Source organism: Crassostrea angulata, chromosome 4 (genome assembly GCF_025612915.1).
Source record: "Crassostrea angulata isolate pt1a10 chromosome 4, ASM2561291v2, whole genome shotgun sequence".
Lineage (NCBI taxonomy): Eukaryota > Metazoa > Mollusca > Bivalvia > Ostreida > Ostreidae > Magallana > Magallana angulata.
In genome coordinates, this window is record NC_069114.1 from 13,086,195 (window position 1) to 13,102,503 (window position 16,309).

At 31.3% G+C, this 16,309-nt stretch overlaps 1 protein-coding gene across 1 annotated transcript in view; it reads right to left on the minus strand.

Moving 5' to 3' along the window:
* The window catches only part of LOC128180108 (uncharacterized), a 108,264-nt gene that overhangs the window by 13,606 nt on the left and 78,349 nt on the right, over positions 1-16,309 (minus strand). The window contains exon 6 of the mRNA XM_052847971.1: positions 5,772-5,876. Within this exon, the coding sequence (XP_052703931.1) occupies positions 5,772-5,876 (105 nt within the window). The remainder of the gene's footprint in view (positions 1-5,771; positions 5,877-16,309) is intronic.

Here is a 16,309-nt window from a genome sequence, read left to right on the forward strand (position 1 = left end):
AGTTGAATTTATTTAATTAAACCCGCTTTTTTCCGAGTGATTTAATCTCGGGCTGAAATATTCGCGGCGATCGGCTAGGGTGTTCGGTAATGAAAATAATTTTAACAATGCAGAAAATTTATTGATCATTAAAGCTCATAATTTTAGTTGAAAAAAAATTAACTTGTCATTTTTATACATTCTATAAATGATGCAGCGATGATTAACAACTCGGCAATTGTTACTAAAAAGAAAATCCACGTAAATCTTTATTTGTACGTGTTCTCTCTGTCATTATCAGTTTGTTCGTAAATATCGTTTTAAACGATCAAACGTTTATCGTGAACATTGTTTATCCTTTCCTATCGTGTATCAATCCTATCATATCGTGCGTGTATACTGTTCTATCGTGGGTTAATCCTATCCTTTCGTGCGTGTATACTGTTTTATCTTGCGTTAATGCTATCCTATCGTGCGTGAATCCTGTTCTATTGTTTATCTTGTAAAAAATAACGTTGCGGGTACTGTAGTAACTGAAAAATAAATTACATTTGGAAAACAAAACAAACTGAAAGTGTCTTTAAATGTACTTATAATAGTACAATTTTTGAATATCAGAAAAATAGTTGAGATAAGAAAGAGAAAATATACCGAAAACCTACAAGCATAATTAAACATATAAAAAACGATATAGAAACTTCCTCGGCGCAGTTTAGACAATTATCTGTCAAACTTGATTCAGTCTCAAAGTGCTACAATCAAGCCACAAGACAATGTGTTTATAATCTAACATTCATTAATGTGTCAACTCCAAATAATGGACCTACATGAAGACGTGTTCAAAAGGTCAATGGACCACATTGCTCATCCGAGCAACAATAGACATGCTAAAATCAGTTTAATGGATTCATTATTCGAAACATCTGGACAATGTAGTATATATAAAAATCAACTCTTTCTCTCTGGATATAAATAAGTCCTTCTAACAGAATGATTTTAAAGTCGTATCACATGCTGGGCATTGTAGTTCTCAAAAAGATTCTAAACAATTGTTTATATATCAGATATAAACCAACATCAAACTCAAAAAATTGTTGTTAAGATCAACAATATGTCAAAATGCATTCATATAAGTTACACCATACATTATAATTTCAGTTTTTGTGAATAACTAAAATGTTTTCCTTTGTAGAATTGCATCTCCAATGTGGCCCGACCCTACCTAAGATTTTAATTTTAACGGATTCGAATCTACACTACCTGAGGCTGGTATGACATTGGGGTGTGTCATGATAAAATTAACTTAAAGTCATTTAGGCAAGTTCAGTGTCACTGAAAGAAAAAAATGTACATGTAGAATTCGTCTTTGGGCTTAATCTTTCTTATGAAGAAACACTGGAAGCTCTTATTTCACAGATTGCTTATCACCTGCATTTGACCCATGGTAATTTTGGCAAGTTCAAGGTCACTGGAAGGAAAGTACAAAACTTGTTTGGATGTGTCATAAATGATATAGGTTCAGTTGTGCAAGTTCAAAGTCGTTATTAAACAAATGCATAATTCCTGTCTAGGCGGCATATCTTGTTATAGAAAATGATTAAAACTTAAATTAAAAACAAGGATTGCTTGAGACATGTAAACATGTTATGATCGTGAGCTTTTGTCATTATTACAAGTCAATAGGTCAATATTAAAAAATGTAGCATCCATTACTTTCCAATAAAGAAATACTGTTACATTATAATTTCATAGCGGGAGGGGGGTGTTTCAAAAACTGCATGTTTTTTTTATAGTGATGGACCATGCAATTTATTTCTAACTGATTGATTTAGGAAAGATCATGTTTAGGAACAGTAAGTAAAGCCTGTATTGACTTGATTTCAATGCATGACTGTTTTCAGTATTTATAAACGTGCTGTAAGAGCAAGTACTTCGATGCTTGCATTTTGATTTAACACAAGCTGAGATCCCCATAACATGGTATGCTTGATTTCTGACCTCTTTAGACCCATTGCCTCCACTTTCTCTTTCAAAGTTTCTCATGATTGTTTTTAACAAAACTGTATTCACTGCCGATACATGACAGAAGGAATCTACTTACTGTTAGTATTGAAAAGGAATAAAAATAACGCTCAAATAAAGAAAGCGATTGCTAGAAATAGAAACTAAAACGAAAGGAAAATCAAAAGAATAGCAGAATGCATTACATTAACAGTAGAAGGCAGTGCTGAAAAAAGAATCTAGCATACAAAATATTGTCTATCCTAAGTCTATTCTTTCGAAATTTTAACATACGAAACTCTTCAAAAATATTTTAAAACTCACAAAATTCCCAGTAAATGTTTTTATGTTAAACTTTAAACCGCTCTTCTAGCCCAAATTTTGACCTGAAGTCATGGTTTAAATAATTTAGAATATTACTTATTTTGAGCCTTTCGACCCTTGTACATATATTTTGTAACATACTGAATAAAAGTAACGAAGTACTTAATTAAGGACATTGTTTACTCAGGGTTTGGGTTCTCAAATCCGGATTGTTAAAAAGTTCAATGTCATGAGTAAAAATTTGTTTTTAAAACAAAAATATTAATGAAATAAATTATTATTGACATTAAACTCTATATCTTTACTATATTATGGAATTAAGCTCAATAAAAAGTTTGACTTTTAGCAAAACAGAGGAATTTCTAGCTAAATGTTTTAGATTTTGTTTTCCACTGATATATTTTTGGTAGTACTATTATATTAAAGATTAAAATTGTATTTATTAGTCAACATAATTTTGCATATTTTCTATTGGTTTTATCTTGCTTTTTCGTTAAAATAGTCGTATGGCACTGTGGCAACAAACTTTGAAAAAATTACACACTTTGAAAAAAATTTCAAAGTGCGTTAAATTTTGGACAAAATCAACGCACTTTGAAAATTGTTTTCAAAGTGCGTTAAATTTTGTATTATTTAACCCACTATGAAAATTGTTTTCAAAGTGCGTTATGAAGGTTCATCAACATTTTTTAGCATCGACAATATTAACGCACTTTAAAATAATATTTCTTTGTCACAAATTTTGGAACTGAATTTCTTATTTGTTGATAGTATGATGATTTGTTAACGCTCGTTAATCTAATTTACCGTATTTAGAACGGGGATGGTGGTGGGGGTAGGGGTTAACCAAAGATACAGGTCAAATACCAATGCATCATTTAACTAATTCCAAAACATATGATCTTCAGAAACTTTGGGTATACATTTAGATCGGAAAAAGAAATGTGTTCTGTATAAGTATATGCAGTGTTATTAAAATAACAAGCTTGCCGAACAATAATTTCTCCATTGGCATTTTAAAGATTCTATGTGTTTTAACAGTAACCCTCTTTTCGTATTCTATTCAAATAAACCACTTCAATAAAAGAATACATGTATTAACATTAACGAACATTAAATTATTATAAACTTAAAAACAAGCATTAGGGTGTGGTTAATTTTCTCGCACTGATCTTCCAAAAGATCATATGTTTTTGATAAACGGAACTAAGGTATCCTTTTTTCACATCATATTTGCAATAAGCCAGTTGAAATATATTATACAACAAACTACATTATTCATTTATATATAAATCATATTCGTTCGTTTATGTCATATTTAATTCAAACCTCCCGATTTTTTTTCCTGTGTAAATTGTCGATATTGTCAAGAAAAAATTATCATCTAGAAGCTTTTTATCAAATTAGCTGGGAATGCAATTAGTTCTTTTTTAAATATATCACATTAAGCTAAACACGGTTATAACAATCATTTATTGTATATAAAACTATCAACAATTTTCACTAAACCTTGAATTTTTTTTTCCAAAGTGCGACGATAATATCGACGATATCAACGCACTTTGAAAAAAAATATATTTTTTTCAAAGTGCGTTGACTTGGTCCCAAAATTAACGCACTTTGAATTTTTTTTTCAAACTGCGAAATTTTTCAAAGTGCGTTGTAACATGGCACATACTACAAAAATTTTGAGAAATGCTTAAAAATGATAAAAGACAACATATCTCAAAATATCGCAAAATTCGGACTTGAATATCTATAAAAATTCTGAATGAAAACTTAATGCTTTGCATCTAATTAATGTCACTGCCATTCATAAACTGTATTTCATTTGTTAAAGAGTTAAGCAATTTGTATTATTTTCACTATTAAGAAAATCTCAATCGTAGTTTAAAATTTTTAAGGGATTTTTTTTTTAATTTCCAAAAAATATTCAATAGCCATTAACTCAAAAAGTAGGTCATTGATCTACTTTTTTGAAAGTGAAGAATAACATTATCCTGTAAAGTCTATAACACAAAATTTTCATTATCATCAGGGTATGATTTACTCATTCTGAGTAATTTTCATCCTTTAAGACAATCTTCTGTAATTGTACAGATTTTGTAAGTAAGATTGGCAAACTCTCTCTCTCTCTCTCTCTCTCTCAATTGTATAAGCTTAGAATTGATATATAGCTGAAGTTTCTACTTTGACGCTTTTCAGAAATCGTTTACTTTTTCAGATGTGTTTTTTTATTGACTTTGCCTGAGTATTAACGAGGCCGGGTCTAATTTGTTCTGCCCTAGATTTTTGAATGACATTTTTAATATGAATTTCTACTGATATAATTATTATTTTAAGATAAAAAATAAGACATTTACCACACTGTTTGTTTAGGGGGTCATCTCAAAGTATGTTAATTTCTAACATAGGACCCTATGGGATTTTGCTTGAAATGAATTAATTTTTTTTTTTAATTTTTTTTTACATTTTTTAAAAAACTTCTGCCCTGGATTTCTTTTTATGTTCTACATATTAAAGTTATTGCTTTAAGGCACCAAATGGTCAAATAAAAAATCCCTTTTACCTCCTGGTTTGTTCCAGGGGTCTTATCAAAGTTTTTTTGGTATGCCGAATTTCCCAAATTTGTCAGATAGTGTCCATTTTTTTTTGAGAAAGGCGGAAATGGTGATCTTTAAAGTATTATTAAAACATTCAGACGTATTTAAGTAATGAATAAATATATAACGTCACATATTAAGGGTCATTATAATAAAAAACATGGTTACACTCTTAAAGTATATGGATTAATCTATATTTAGGCGGGTTAAGAAAACGTGACAGAGGTCTAGGCTTTTCTGAACCTCTTCACGTTTTCGACCCGAGCCCAAATGTAGCTTATACTTCGAGACATTTATGTATATTCCACAAAAAATGTCAAGTTTACGCATCAGTTAAACAAGCTATTCTCAACAAATTTCGCTGAATATCTGCAGATAAAAGATGACGACACAATACAAATGAAACGCTGCGCGAAAGCGTGCGTACTCGTTCTGTACTCGGCCTCGTTAAGTAGAACAAACCAAGAATATAGCATTGCATGTATAAATGCAGATACAGATGACTTTTGTTGATGTTAAGCGTGGTACATGTATGCAGGTTACACACTTGTGATAACTTGTTTCATTGTTTTACTGATTTAGTGTATAGGAAAAAACTTATTTTTGGGGGAATGTCTGGAAACAATACAATATATATAGATCAAAATATATTTTTTTCGGGGAAACTATTGCAATTTTTACTGGAAATTGAAATATTCGGAAGTGACCCGCAATAATACCCTAAATAACTGTATATAGTAATATACTCCTCAAAATATGAATATAAGATTGTACATGTAAACTAAGATCTTTAACGTAGTACAGTTCAGGAACAGGTGTTTCCGAAGATATGTGACTTCTTAATCTAAAATAATGTGTGTTTACCTATGTAATTGTCCGTTGGTTCACGCTGTTCATATCCACAAAGTAGTAATTGCGTTTCCTCGTCATCTCTAACTGTATCCCTTCTTTTTTTGCAGATACCGAATTCTAAAGTAATAGAAATATTTTCGTCTTACTTGCAAAGACAACATCATAAAGAAATATTGAAAGAAATGTATGTTTCAACAGAAAATTATAAATTAAAAAAACATTATATCTAATCAGAAAGTCAAATAACTAAAGGTAATAAATTTAAATTAAGAGAACACATACCCTGTTTTATATAACTTTATATATCTAGCAACATTTCATTAGCAAAAAGTTTTCATTAAACAAATATTATTCATCGGGTACAGGCGTACATATGAAGTACTGTAGTTGAAAATATATGTGGAAGTTTTTTTAATAGCGCTGTTCATGCGGAGGGAAATTATGGAATTACTCGATCGCAAAGAAATAATGTTAGCACTTTTGTTCTTCGTTTTATACATCGTTTACTTCGCCCTGAATTTACATTAAAACGGATCATTAATCAATATTCCTAGTGCAGGTCCACAAATCAAAGACCCGAATGAACAGATAGTGAGATAGTTACAACAGTTAGACGCTTTTATGCTTAAAATTTAGCATAAACCTGGGAAATGTCATTGAAATACCAATAGCCTGATCAAAATGGCAACACAAAAAGTTAAATGCAAGTAAGTGCATGTAAACTTAATGTAACAGAAGAGTACGTCAATGTATTAAAGGATTTACAATGACATGTATAAAGGTGAATGACAATTCCCCAACACTTCCTATCGATGATTTGAATGATAATTCTGTTGATCCAATCAGTGTTGATACTCTTGTAAACTGACCAACGCTAGTGGGATATAACATACAACCCCAGGAGTCATGGAAGGAAATTACCGCCAAAAGTCTATGTAGCTTGCTTTTATTCTTATTGTGCGCACTTCTTTATTCTGCAGCAAATTTACACTTGCATGTCACTTTATTGTTTTCATATTCATGCCCATCCGATCTCACTTTGATTATTTTTTATTCTTTATGGTTTGCTTATTTCTATGTTGCAATATTCTCCTCTTATTCGTGAAGATTCTTAATTCTTTCTCTGTTACAAGTGATAGCTTTCCAAAACGCTTGCCTGACTAAACAAAATTATTCAATTGAAGCATTCATGTATCAATTAGGCTATAAAAAGAACTCTTTTCTTTCACTCTAGTTGTATATGACTAAAAATTAAAAATAGTTTTTATTATTTCAAATTATTTAAGGAATGTATACATATATATCAAATAATTGCAATAAAACAGTCAAATTTTAAATTGTATTTGCTATAATAAGATGCAAAATAAAAGGCATTTTTTAAATTTCCAACCATAGGAAATAGGAAATGATATTTAATCGTCGTTTTGAATTGTGTGCGGAGGAGAGGGGCTCCCGCAGCTTCATTTAAAAATATCTTGACAAGCATTGCATTTAAAAAAAAAAAGGAAGGGGGAATTTCTTAAAATCAGGAAAGAAAATACTAATCCTTGGTGGAGAGGTGGGTAGTTCAATTCAATTCAATAAGAATTTATTATTTTCAGTTCCATTCATTATACAGCTCCAACAAAATTGGATGGGGCAAATTCGTGACATTTCTGTTTTTATGCGCAAACTTTAGAAAAATTTCTGCCGCGAAAAGGGGGTGGCACACCACCCTCACCCAATGCAATGTGCCTGTGATGTACATACACACGGTATGCTCTGGATTATTCACATCCCAATTTGGACTCGTCCACTGATCGACGCGTATAAACTATGAATGAGACATATTGTGGCGCGAAGTCCCGCCTTACCATTTACGCAACGATTGAAACCGATGGTTTGAATGAACTCATCCATTGACGTAGATCCATGGGGAAGGGGTCAAATGAAATTTTTGACATTTGTTTTGTAAAAACTATATATATATATATATATATATATATATATATATATATATATATATATATATATATATATATATATATATATATATATTACTTTAGAGCAAATGTTTAATGTACCCTTTTCAAGATGAATGAAATCGTGCAATTTATCAAAAATCGGGTCACATCCCGCTTTGGCGATTTTGTTCCTGTAAATATTCCAGCTATGTGAATATATGTTTGTTTTAATCCAAACTGATGATTCGATTTTAATGATGATAATCCAACACCAATTATTACCTCTATTTTACTGAAAACTCTTGCTCACTATTACTCATTATAACCACTTTACTTAAAACTCTTGCTCACTATTACTCATTATAACCACTTTACTTAAAACTCTTGCTCACTATTACTCATTATAACCAATGTTACCTTTCCATCAGTTTTGAATGTAAACATTGACACATTAAACTTGCATCGGTTTATCTTTTTTATGTAAAATCTTGATATTGCTTACTCCTGTTGCCTGCACTGTTTCGAAGAAGGCAACGTTTAAACCTTAGATATGCCTGACGTCATGACGTCAAACAACAAACGTGAATTAAACCACGCAACCCATATATCCTTTTAAATAAAGACGAATACAAGTTGCATGAATTTAATGCTGCATTATTATGCCAGGAGGCAGTATGTGCTCTACAATTGCTGCTTTCGAAGATTCATGAGGAGAGCCTCTTTTTATACGTGAATAAATGCGCTGTACATATAAAATGCGTATGCACAGTCCATAAAAAAAATCAAGATGTGTGTATTGAGGGGGGGGGGGGGGGTCTGAGAGATAATTTTGAATTATTTTATGTGTTGACTGAATAAGTGTGAATTTTCAAGGGGGTGTGGATCTGACTGCTTTCCAAGATCCGCAATGCAATGTACCGTATATATATCATGTAAATAATAGTTTTCGAAGGGCGATTAATTTTTAAAATAGGAAAATCATAGGAAAATTATCGCGTCCATAATTACTATCTGACTTTCATTAGGCTTCAGTACTGTATATTTCTGATTTAACGCAAGAAATTATTATCAGCATAAATTTTGGGGTTTTAGAATTAAAAATTGCAGGCTTAAAACTCTTACTTATTTTTCTGAAAATTGTAAACATGTGAAATTAAATAGGTTCGTTCCTTTCTTTTTAGTAACTATTTTGTCACCTCCAATCTATACATTTTGCATCCATTCACATATAATTCTTACTGCATATTTATTTCTATGATGTCAAATAAACCATATTGAAAAAAATTGTTTAAAAAAATTACATTTTTACAGAGTTAGGTACATGTATTTTGTGGCGGAAAGTTTTCAAGAAGAAAATGAACAATTTTCATAACTCAGTTGTTTAAGAGTACTGTTACTTTAGTTTCCTAATTTTTAGCGCAGACCAAACTTCCAGATAGTTGAACTTTGTGTCTTAAAATATATTTATGGGGTTCTGAAAAAGCATATTTGAACAATGTTTTGATAATTGTATCGATATATTTTGTCATATTTAGCTTATAATTTCTTATATATAAGAGTCAAGAAAACATTGCCTAAAAAAGCCAAGCCCTATAACAGGACAAAAATTGAACGATAGTTTTGATGATTTATTTTGTGTCTCAATTTGGCCTAGGTATTGTAGTTCATTAAAATGAGAAAATCTTTAGCACCAGTGTGGGAAATCGTAGATCCATAGTTCGAAATGTCTTTAGATACAGTAATTTTCTAAATATCACATTTTTCAAATGAATTTCTCAAATTTTATATAGAGCACAGACTCGTCCCATTTTAATTTATATATCAATTCAAGTTTAGTTTATGGTTTTACTGTAATTATTCATACCTATCACCAATATAAACAGACGATAAATGTTGATGCATGATCAAGTGTACTTGCGCGTTTGACATTGAACTATAAAAAGTATACAATCTTAACACATTGATAATATATTTTATTAATGAGTAGATTTATTTAAGACTGACTTTCACTTATCTGAAAAGATATATGCCTCTCAACAATGATGAAACCTGCACCACTCATAACTGTATATAGGCCAATACATATATATGTACAATAGGCACAGTGCAGTCTGAACAAAAGCAATGGACTTATATAATTAACGTTCGATATTTTGTTATACTAAATACTGTAGTTAATGTTTGAATAAAGACTTACAATTTCTGTAAAAAGGGTCAGCTGATCAATTCTGCCCTCTCCCGTAAAATAATGAGTCTTTATATATATATATATATGTATATATATATATATATATATATATATATATATATATATATATATATATATATATATATATATATATATATATATAAATTTTAAATGTAAAGATCTTGTAAAACATTTTATGTATAATTTTCATTTCAATTCAAATAGATTCATCTTTATAACAAATTATTCACTTTTTAAAAGAATGTGTTCATATGACATTGTCATTTGACCGACAGTTTAAAAGTGAAAGTTACTCTAAATGCCAAAAATAACCGATTTGTACAGATGAGCCTAAAAAGTTACAAGAGGTTTTTAGGAAGAAACATTCTTTATTGTTTTACCAGCTTCAAAATGAATAAAATTGAACATTAAGGTACCTCACTCCTAACGTTTTGCACAGGATGAATGACCATCTTTAAGTCCTCCTTAAAGATAGCTTAAAGGTGTTTAAAGGTAGCTTAAAGACGATCTTTAAGCCACCTTTAAGCTACCTTTAAGCTATATGTATTGCTTAAAGGTGGCTTAAAGACAGCTTAAAGACTATCTTTAAGCCACCTTTAAGCCACCTTTAAGGACAACTTATTGGTCCTTAATGTCCAAACATCTTTAAGCCACCTTTAAGCCACCTTTAAGCTACCTTTAAGCCACCTTTAAGCCATTAAAAAAAATTAATTCAATTTTGTGCTTAATTTCCAACAAAATGTATTAACTTTATGAAAGAAAAGGTATTAAAACGGTTTTTGTTCTAGAAAGAAAATTGAAAAAAAAAACACCAAAAAAAAAACGGCCGCGGTGAGAATTGAATTATTTTGTTAAAATAATACCGAATACATATCAAGGTAACGTGATTATACTTATAGAGTTTTTGATATTTGAAAAGTTTTTATTCAAAATCAAATTGTAACTATTTCAGAAATTGTCTATTTTAAGTGCAAAAAGGTTACACAAATATTAGGCAACATTTTACTTTTTTTGTATTTTTTTTAAACTATATGTAACTATGCAGTGACAGCTTTGTGTAAATATTATTCATACAGTTTGTATTTTGATGCATTTTTCTTGAGATTTAAACTTTTATACAGTGACATAATTATTAAATCATGTATTATATACAGTCACATAATTATTCAATCATACTTAAATGCTTAAATAATTTTAATCGGGAAGTACTCTAGCCTCGCCTTCTATAAAAGTAAAGTTCAGCTATATGTGTATTCGGAAAACAACAAAACATTGCAAATTAAGCTATTTGATGCATGTTGTAGTTTCGGCATGACATTACTTTATTTCATAATACTGACAGTGTATATCACATGCCGATCATTCCTTTAAAATGAATACTTTGTTTCTGTAATGTTTACCGACAACTTTACAATTACAGCGCCTTTAAACTTACATGTGCATATGGCATGGAATCCCGATCCCGATAAACCTGTGCTAGCCTGGTTCCCTGGGCTACCCATTACGCACAGGAACCAGGCTAGCTCATGCGCAGGCTGAATTTTTCCCATAGCATCCGGTTTAACCTCGCTTATATATTTTCTGCGTGGACCTCAGGGTCCACGCAATATGAGAGTTTAACAGTTTATTCTACCAATGTTATTATTTTTCGTGACAGTGTCGATTTTAACCCTTCATGGGCTTAGCTCTTTCTGCACATTTCATATTCATTTCTACTGTAACCAGACTGATAACTATGCTGCAACGCTGATAAGTGAGAACGGAATTGTGTTAGACAGTAGTTATGCAGTCTTATTTTGTCACCAATTAAGGAATCAAAATTGTGAGTCTGGAATTAGTTGACCGGTGATCAGCTCAAAGCACAAACAACTTTGATGAACATTTAATTTAGCATATTTGGATGTAGAATTGCATGTTGGTAATGTGCAATCCACTGTGGAGGAAAAGGTTTAATGTCAAAAGGTTAATAAATATGAGTCTGCATACTTGTAGTATGAACTGTCGTTGTTTATATTGTTGCTTAGTTACTCGCATGCTTCTTACTTATTTGTATAGAATATTTTAGGTCACCAGTTACGTGTAACTTATGATCATACCAGGTGAACTAACCAATCAGGCAGAACTGTTTACTTCAATTTATCTATAGCACTTTTGGTAAAGGTTGCATGTTTGACTTTTGGACGTTGAGTTTGTTTTAACTACAATGCAATTTACGCTGTAATAAGTTTTATTGAAAACTAATTTGGACTTAGTTATTTCCTTAAGTAGACCAAAAGGCTTATATTTCAAAAACGTTAAGATAGTCAAAAGCATAGACTTTTGCACTTTTATCTAAGTTTTGAAATGCCCGTTAGTGACCCCCAAAACTTAAGTGTAGGTGTCAAAAGAACCCAGTCAAATTCGCTACGTCAAAGATGAAACATTTTGTTACGCAGGTCTGTTTTCCTATAAATTCTTCTTTCTGCTGGTATTAAAACAGAAAATTATGCATGTGTCATTTAAAGTTTTTGCAGTTAAGATGTAACATGTGATTAGGAATACCCAAACTAACTAAATATAGTATACTACCCAAACTATGAAAATAGGTTTTTACGCAAGGGTCGTTTGTCCATAGCGTAGTATAGTACAAACAAATTGACTCGATAAATCAATTTGTGAATGCATATCTTTGTAAGTGATCATTAGTTCACTGGGTTCTTCATTACAAAGCTGGGGATATTAATTAAAACAATTGCCTGCTACTTCAATTCGATTTTCTATATCCCTTCTCTTTTTTGCAGATACGAATTTCTAATAGGAGGTCCATTGACCTTGAAGGTTACATAAGTACCATAGCCCTCAAAATGATATATCAGAGAGTATCATGCCTGTATTTTAAGCTTCATTCTTAAGTCTAAACCCTTATCTGAGACTCCTCTGACTTTTACCCCTCTCTTATTATTTAATGTTTTAAAAACCTTCATTATGAAAAGTGGAGGGGGTCAAGGGTCGGAGGAATATCTATATTATCTATACCTTAGCTCAAAAGGACAAACATTGTACACTTTTGATAATAAGATATCTGCAGCATTCAATCTTTTATACTATTCACAGTGTCATTCATAAAGCACACAAAATGCATACAGCTTATTTCTACAAGTATACAATGCCAGAATATTAAATAAGATTTCCTAAACCAGAACACATAAATTAAATATTGCCAAGTGACAATTTACCATGAGGTTTTCAAGATGAAGTTACGTTCATTTTGGTCATGAATAACACACAGCAAGTTCAATATATGACCAAACATATCGGACCCTACCCGTAATAAAAAGCCCCAACTTCTGCCCCGTGGTCGGTAAATTCCACACTTTAACGTCAGCACATTATGAACATAAAAACACATGCATGACTTATTCAACCCAGACTACGATAGTACAGAAGAACATATTATTGAATCAGTATATTTTCCTTACATGGCTATTTTGGTCACGCCTAATTGCCTGAACCCCTGTCCCAGCCCTAAGAGATCATGAATTTTACAATTTAGGCAGAGGACTTCAAGGACATAATAACAATGCATTTAGTTTTTCTCAAATATATATGAGAGTAGAGAAGAAGATTTAATATATTTTCACTTTATGGTTATATTGGCCCCACCCTCGGTCCTGAACCCCTGTCTCAGGGATCATACATTTCATCATTTGGTAAAAGACTATGCGAATATCAGAATCACCAGAACAAAAATATATGACTTATAACTCTCAATAGATGGCGCAATTGTAAACCTGCATACTAATGTTTTGTCTGCTAGGTCACTGGTTTGTTTCTAGATGAGCGGATCCAAAACACTTTGTTTTGAGGAGATGTAAATTATTAAATGATAGTATTCATGAAATGAAGTTAATATCTATATTGTAGCTTTCTTTGGATACAACACAGTCATTTTGGGTACATGTATTTTAAGTCACAATGCGATTTATGTTTGCACAAATGAAACATCAACAAGTTATATCCAAAAGACAACAACATCAGAATGTAAGTCTAACAGTCTATACACAACGTTTAATATTTTTTTTACATCACATATAATATGTGGACCCAGTAACCGCATTTTCGACCACTTTTGGTTGGGGTTATCTTCTTGAATCACGTTTTATACACAATGGCCGTAACTGTTTAAAAGTGTGCTTACCACGCACGTGTGTTAAATATCTTAAGCTTAATTGTGAGTGTTTTTGTGCAAAGTTCTAATATTACAAGGCTATGGTTGTCGAACTTCGTGCATAATTATACAGACTTTGTAGTAGCTATCATACAAGTTTTTGTTGGTTGTCCTAAGATACCCTCTATAGGGTACATCGGAAAAATCATGCAGCCGCATTTTTGATTAGACATTTTTATTCCACTCAAATGCACACTGTCAGCCTTAATGTAAAGATAGACAGTACATGTATCATCGACGTAGATATTCTGAGCTTGAAAATACTAATTGGGACACCTCTATTGACCATACGATGTCATAGATAGACCAGATGCTAGAAAATGACGCGTTTATTGTATGTTTAGAACAGTGAGCTTTGTTTTGTGAGTACAGCGACATTGAAAACTTTAGAATATCTACAAGGAGTAAAAGAACAAGAAATAATATTTGTAGGATTATTTTAGCAAAATATATGAATACAAAGGTAAATTACATATGCCATCATTTGTTAACAGGTATATTTAAATGGTTCAAAGAAAGTGGGCGCACAAGATCGCAAGTTTGCAGAAATCATAGATACGAATCAATTGGGACTTAAATGGCTATAACCCCAAAATACTACAGGCTCGAACAAAAACTTGATTACTCAAATATTGCAATGTATTATTGGCCTCCTACCGGTTTCACCGGAGGGGACTTTAGCAATCAACTGTATTTTTTGGATTTTACAATCTTGCACATGCGTATTACATTCACGCTAAATCACGGGAGGCTCTTTATTTTATATTTTCACAATATCATATTTGCATGGATAAACTCAGAAACAGTATTACAAATACATGTAAATTTTCATTGAAAATTTGTCATATATTCTGCTCATCAAAGGAAATACGGGAAATAACTCTAACTCAGTGCATTTAATATGAAAAATCCGGAGAGTCCCGAATGTCAACATGGTGTGTAAATTTGAAGCAAATAAAACACTATTGTGAAAAAGTGTTGAATTCTTCATTAATATGAATTAAATTTTTAGATTAATGATATTTACAGCTTCAACATTGTTTGTTATGAATAATTTAACTGTCATTTTCAACGCAGCTTCATTAATTTTCTCCAAAATCGTTTCGGAGCGATTTTGCAATTTTTTGCTACAATACGGGTATATGGGAGACATTTTAACTGTGGCGATGGCATGTCCCGAGACACAGTTAGATTATTCTAACAAAGCAGATTGTAGTGAAAGGACTATATATGGTTTGAGCCTAAAATGGCCCCCTAAAATGAACATTGTCATTTTACTGTAATTCTTTGTTTTATTTGTACAAATATACATTTGAAGTTTTTTCATAATTTTCATTTTGATTTTTAGGGCCCACAATTTGAAAATATGACATCATAAAGTTACCTTTTCCCGCCATTTTCGCATTTTTAGCATAAAACGGCTTGTTTTGAGCAGGTTTTCCTTAAGGAAACATTGAGCGACTACTTGAACAAACAAAATATTTTCACCAAAGATATATCTTTCCAATACTTTTAAGTGACAAAAAGTTCGTTCTTGTTCAAAGAGTCGCTCTATATTTCCCATTCGAAAAAAGATAAGAAAAATGTCAATTTGTGGTTGATTTTGATTGAATTATAAAAATAGCGTCACTTCTGACGTCATATACTGCCAGTGAGTGCATATAAAACAAATAAATATGTGAAAAACATATTTCATGTCAATTCTTTTATAAAATAACACAACAAATTAATGTACCTGAATCATTTTAAAAATAGCGAATTTTGGGGGCCAAATTCGACTAATATCATATATAGTTCTTTATAGCATTATTGTAGGCTTTAAGCTTGGTTATGTAAATGTCAACAATACGGTTTGTTGATGTATCTATTTTGTAAATGTCCGATATCATATGCAATGTCAACCCGTGCATGCAGCACCAAGTATATTTGAAACATTAGGTCACTGGTCAAAGTCTAGTATTGTTTACCTAAAATCATAATGTACTAGTTCAAAGAACATAATAAAATTGTAAGCATTTAACAGAAATCAATAACAACACACTAATATAAATTCTATAGTTCAACATAATGTAATAGTTCCAAAAAATTAAAAAAAAAACACAAGCAGCATTTGAACCCAAAACACTACATGTCTTTATTTACTAATCCAGGACGAGACCAGTGAGCAATGCGAGACTTTATGATATCTGGT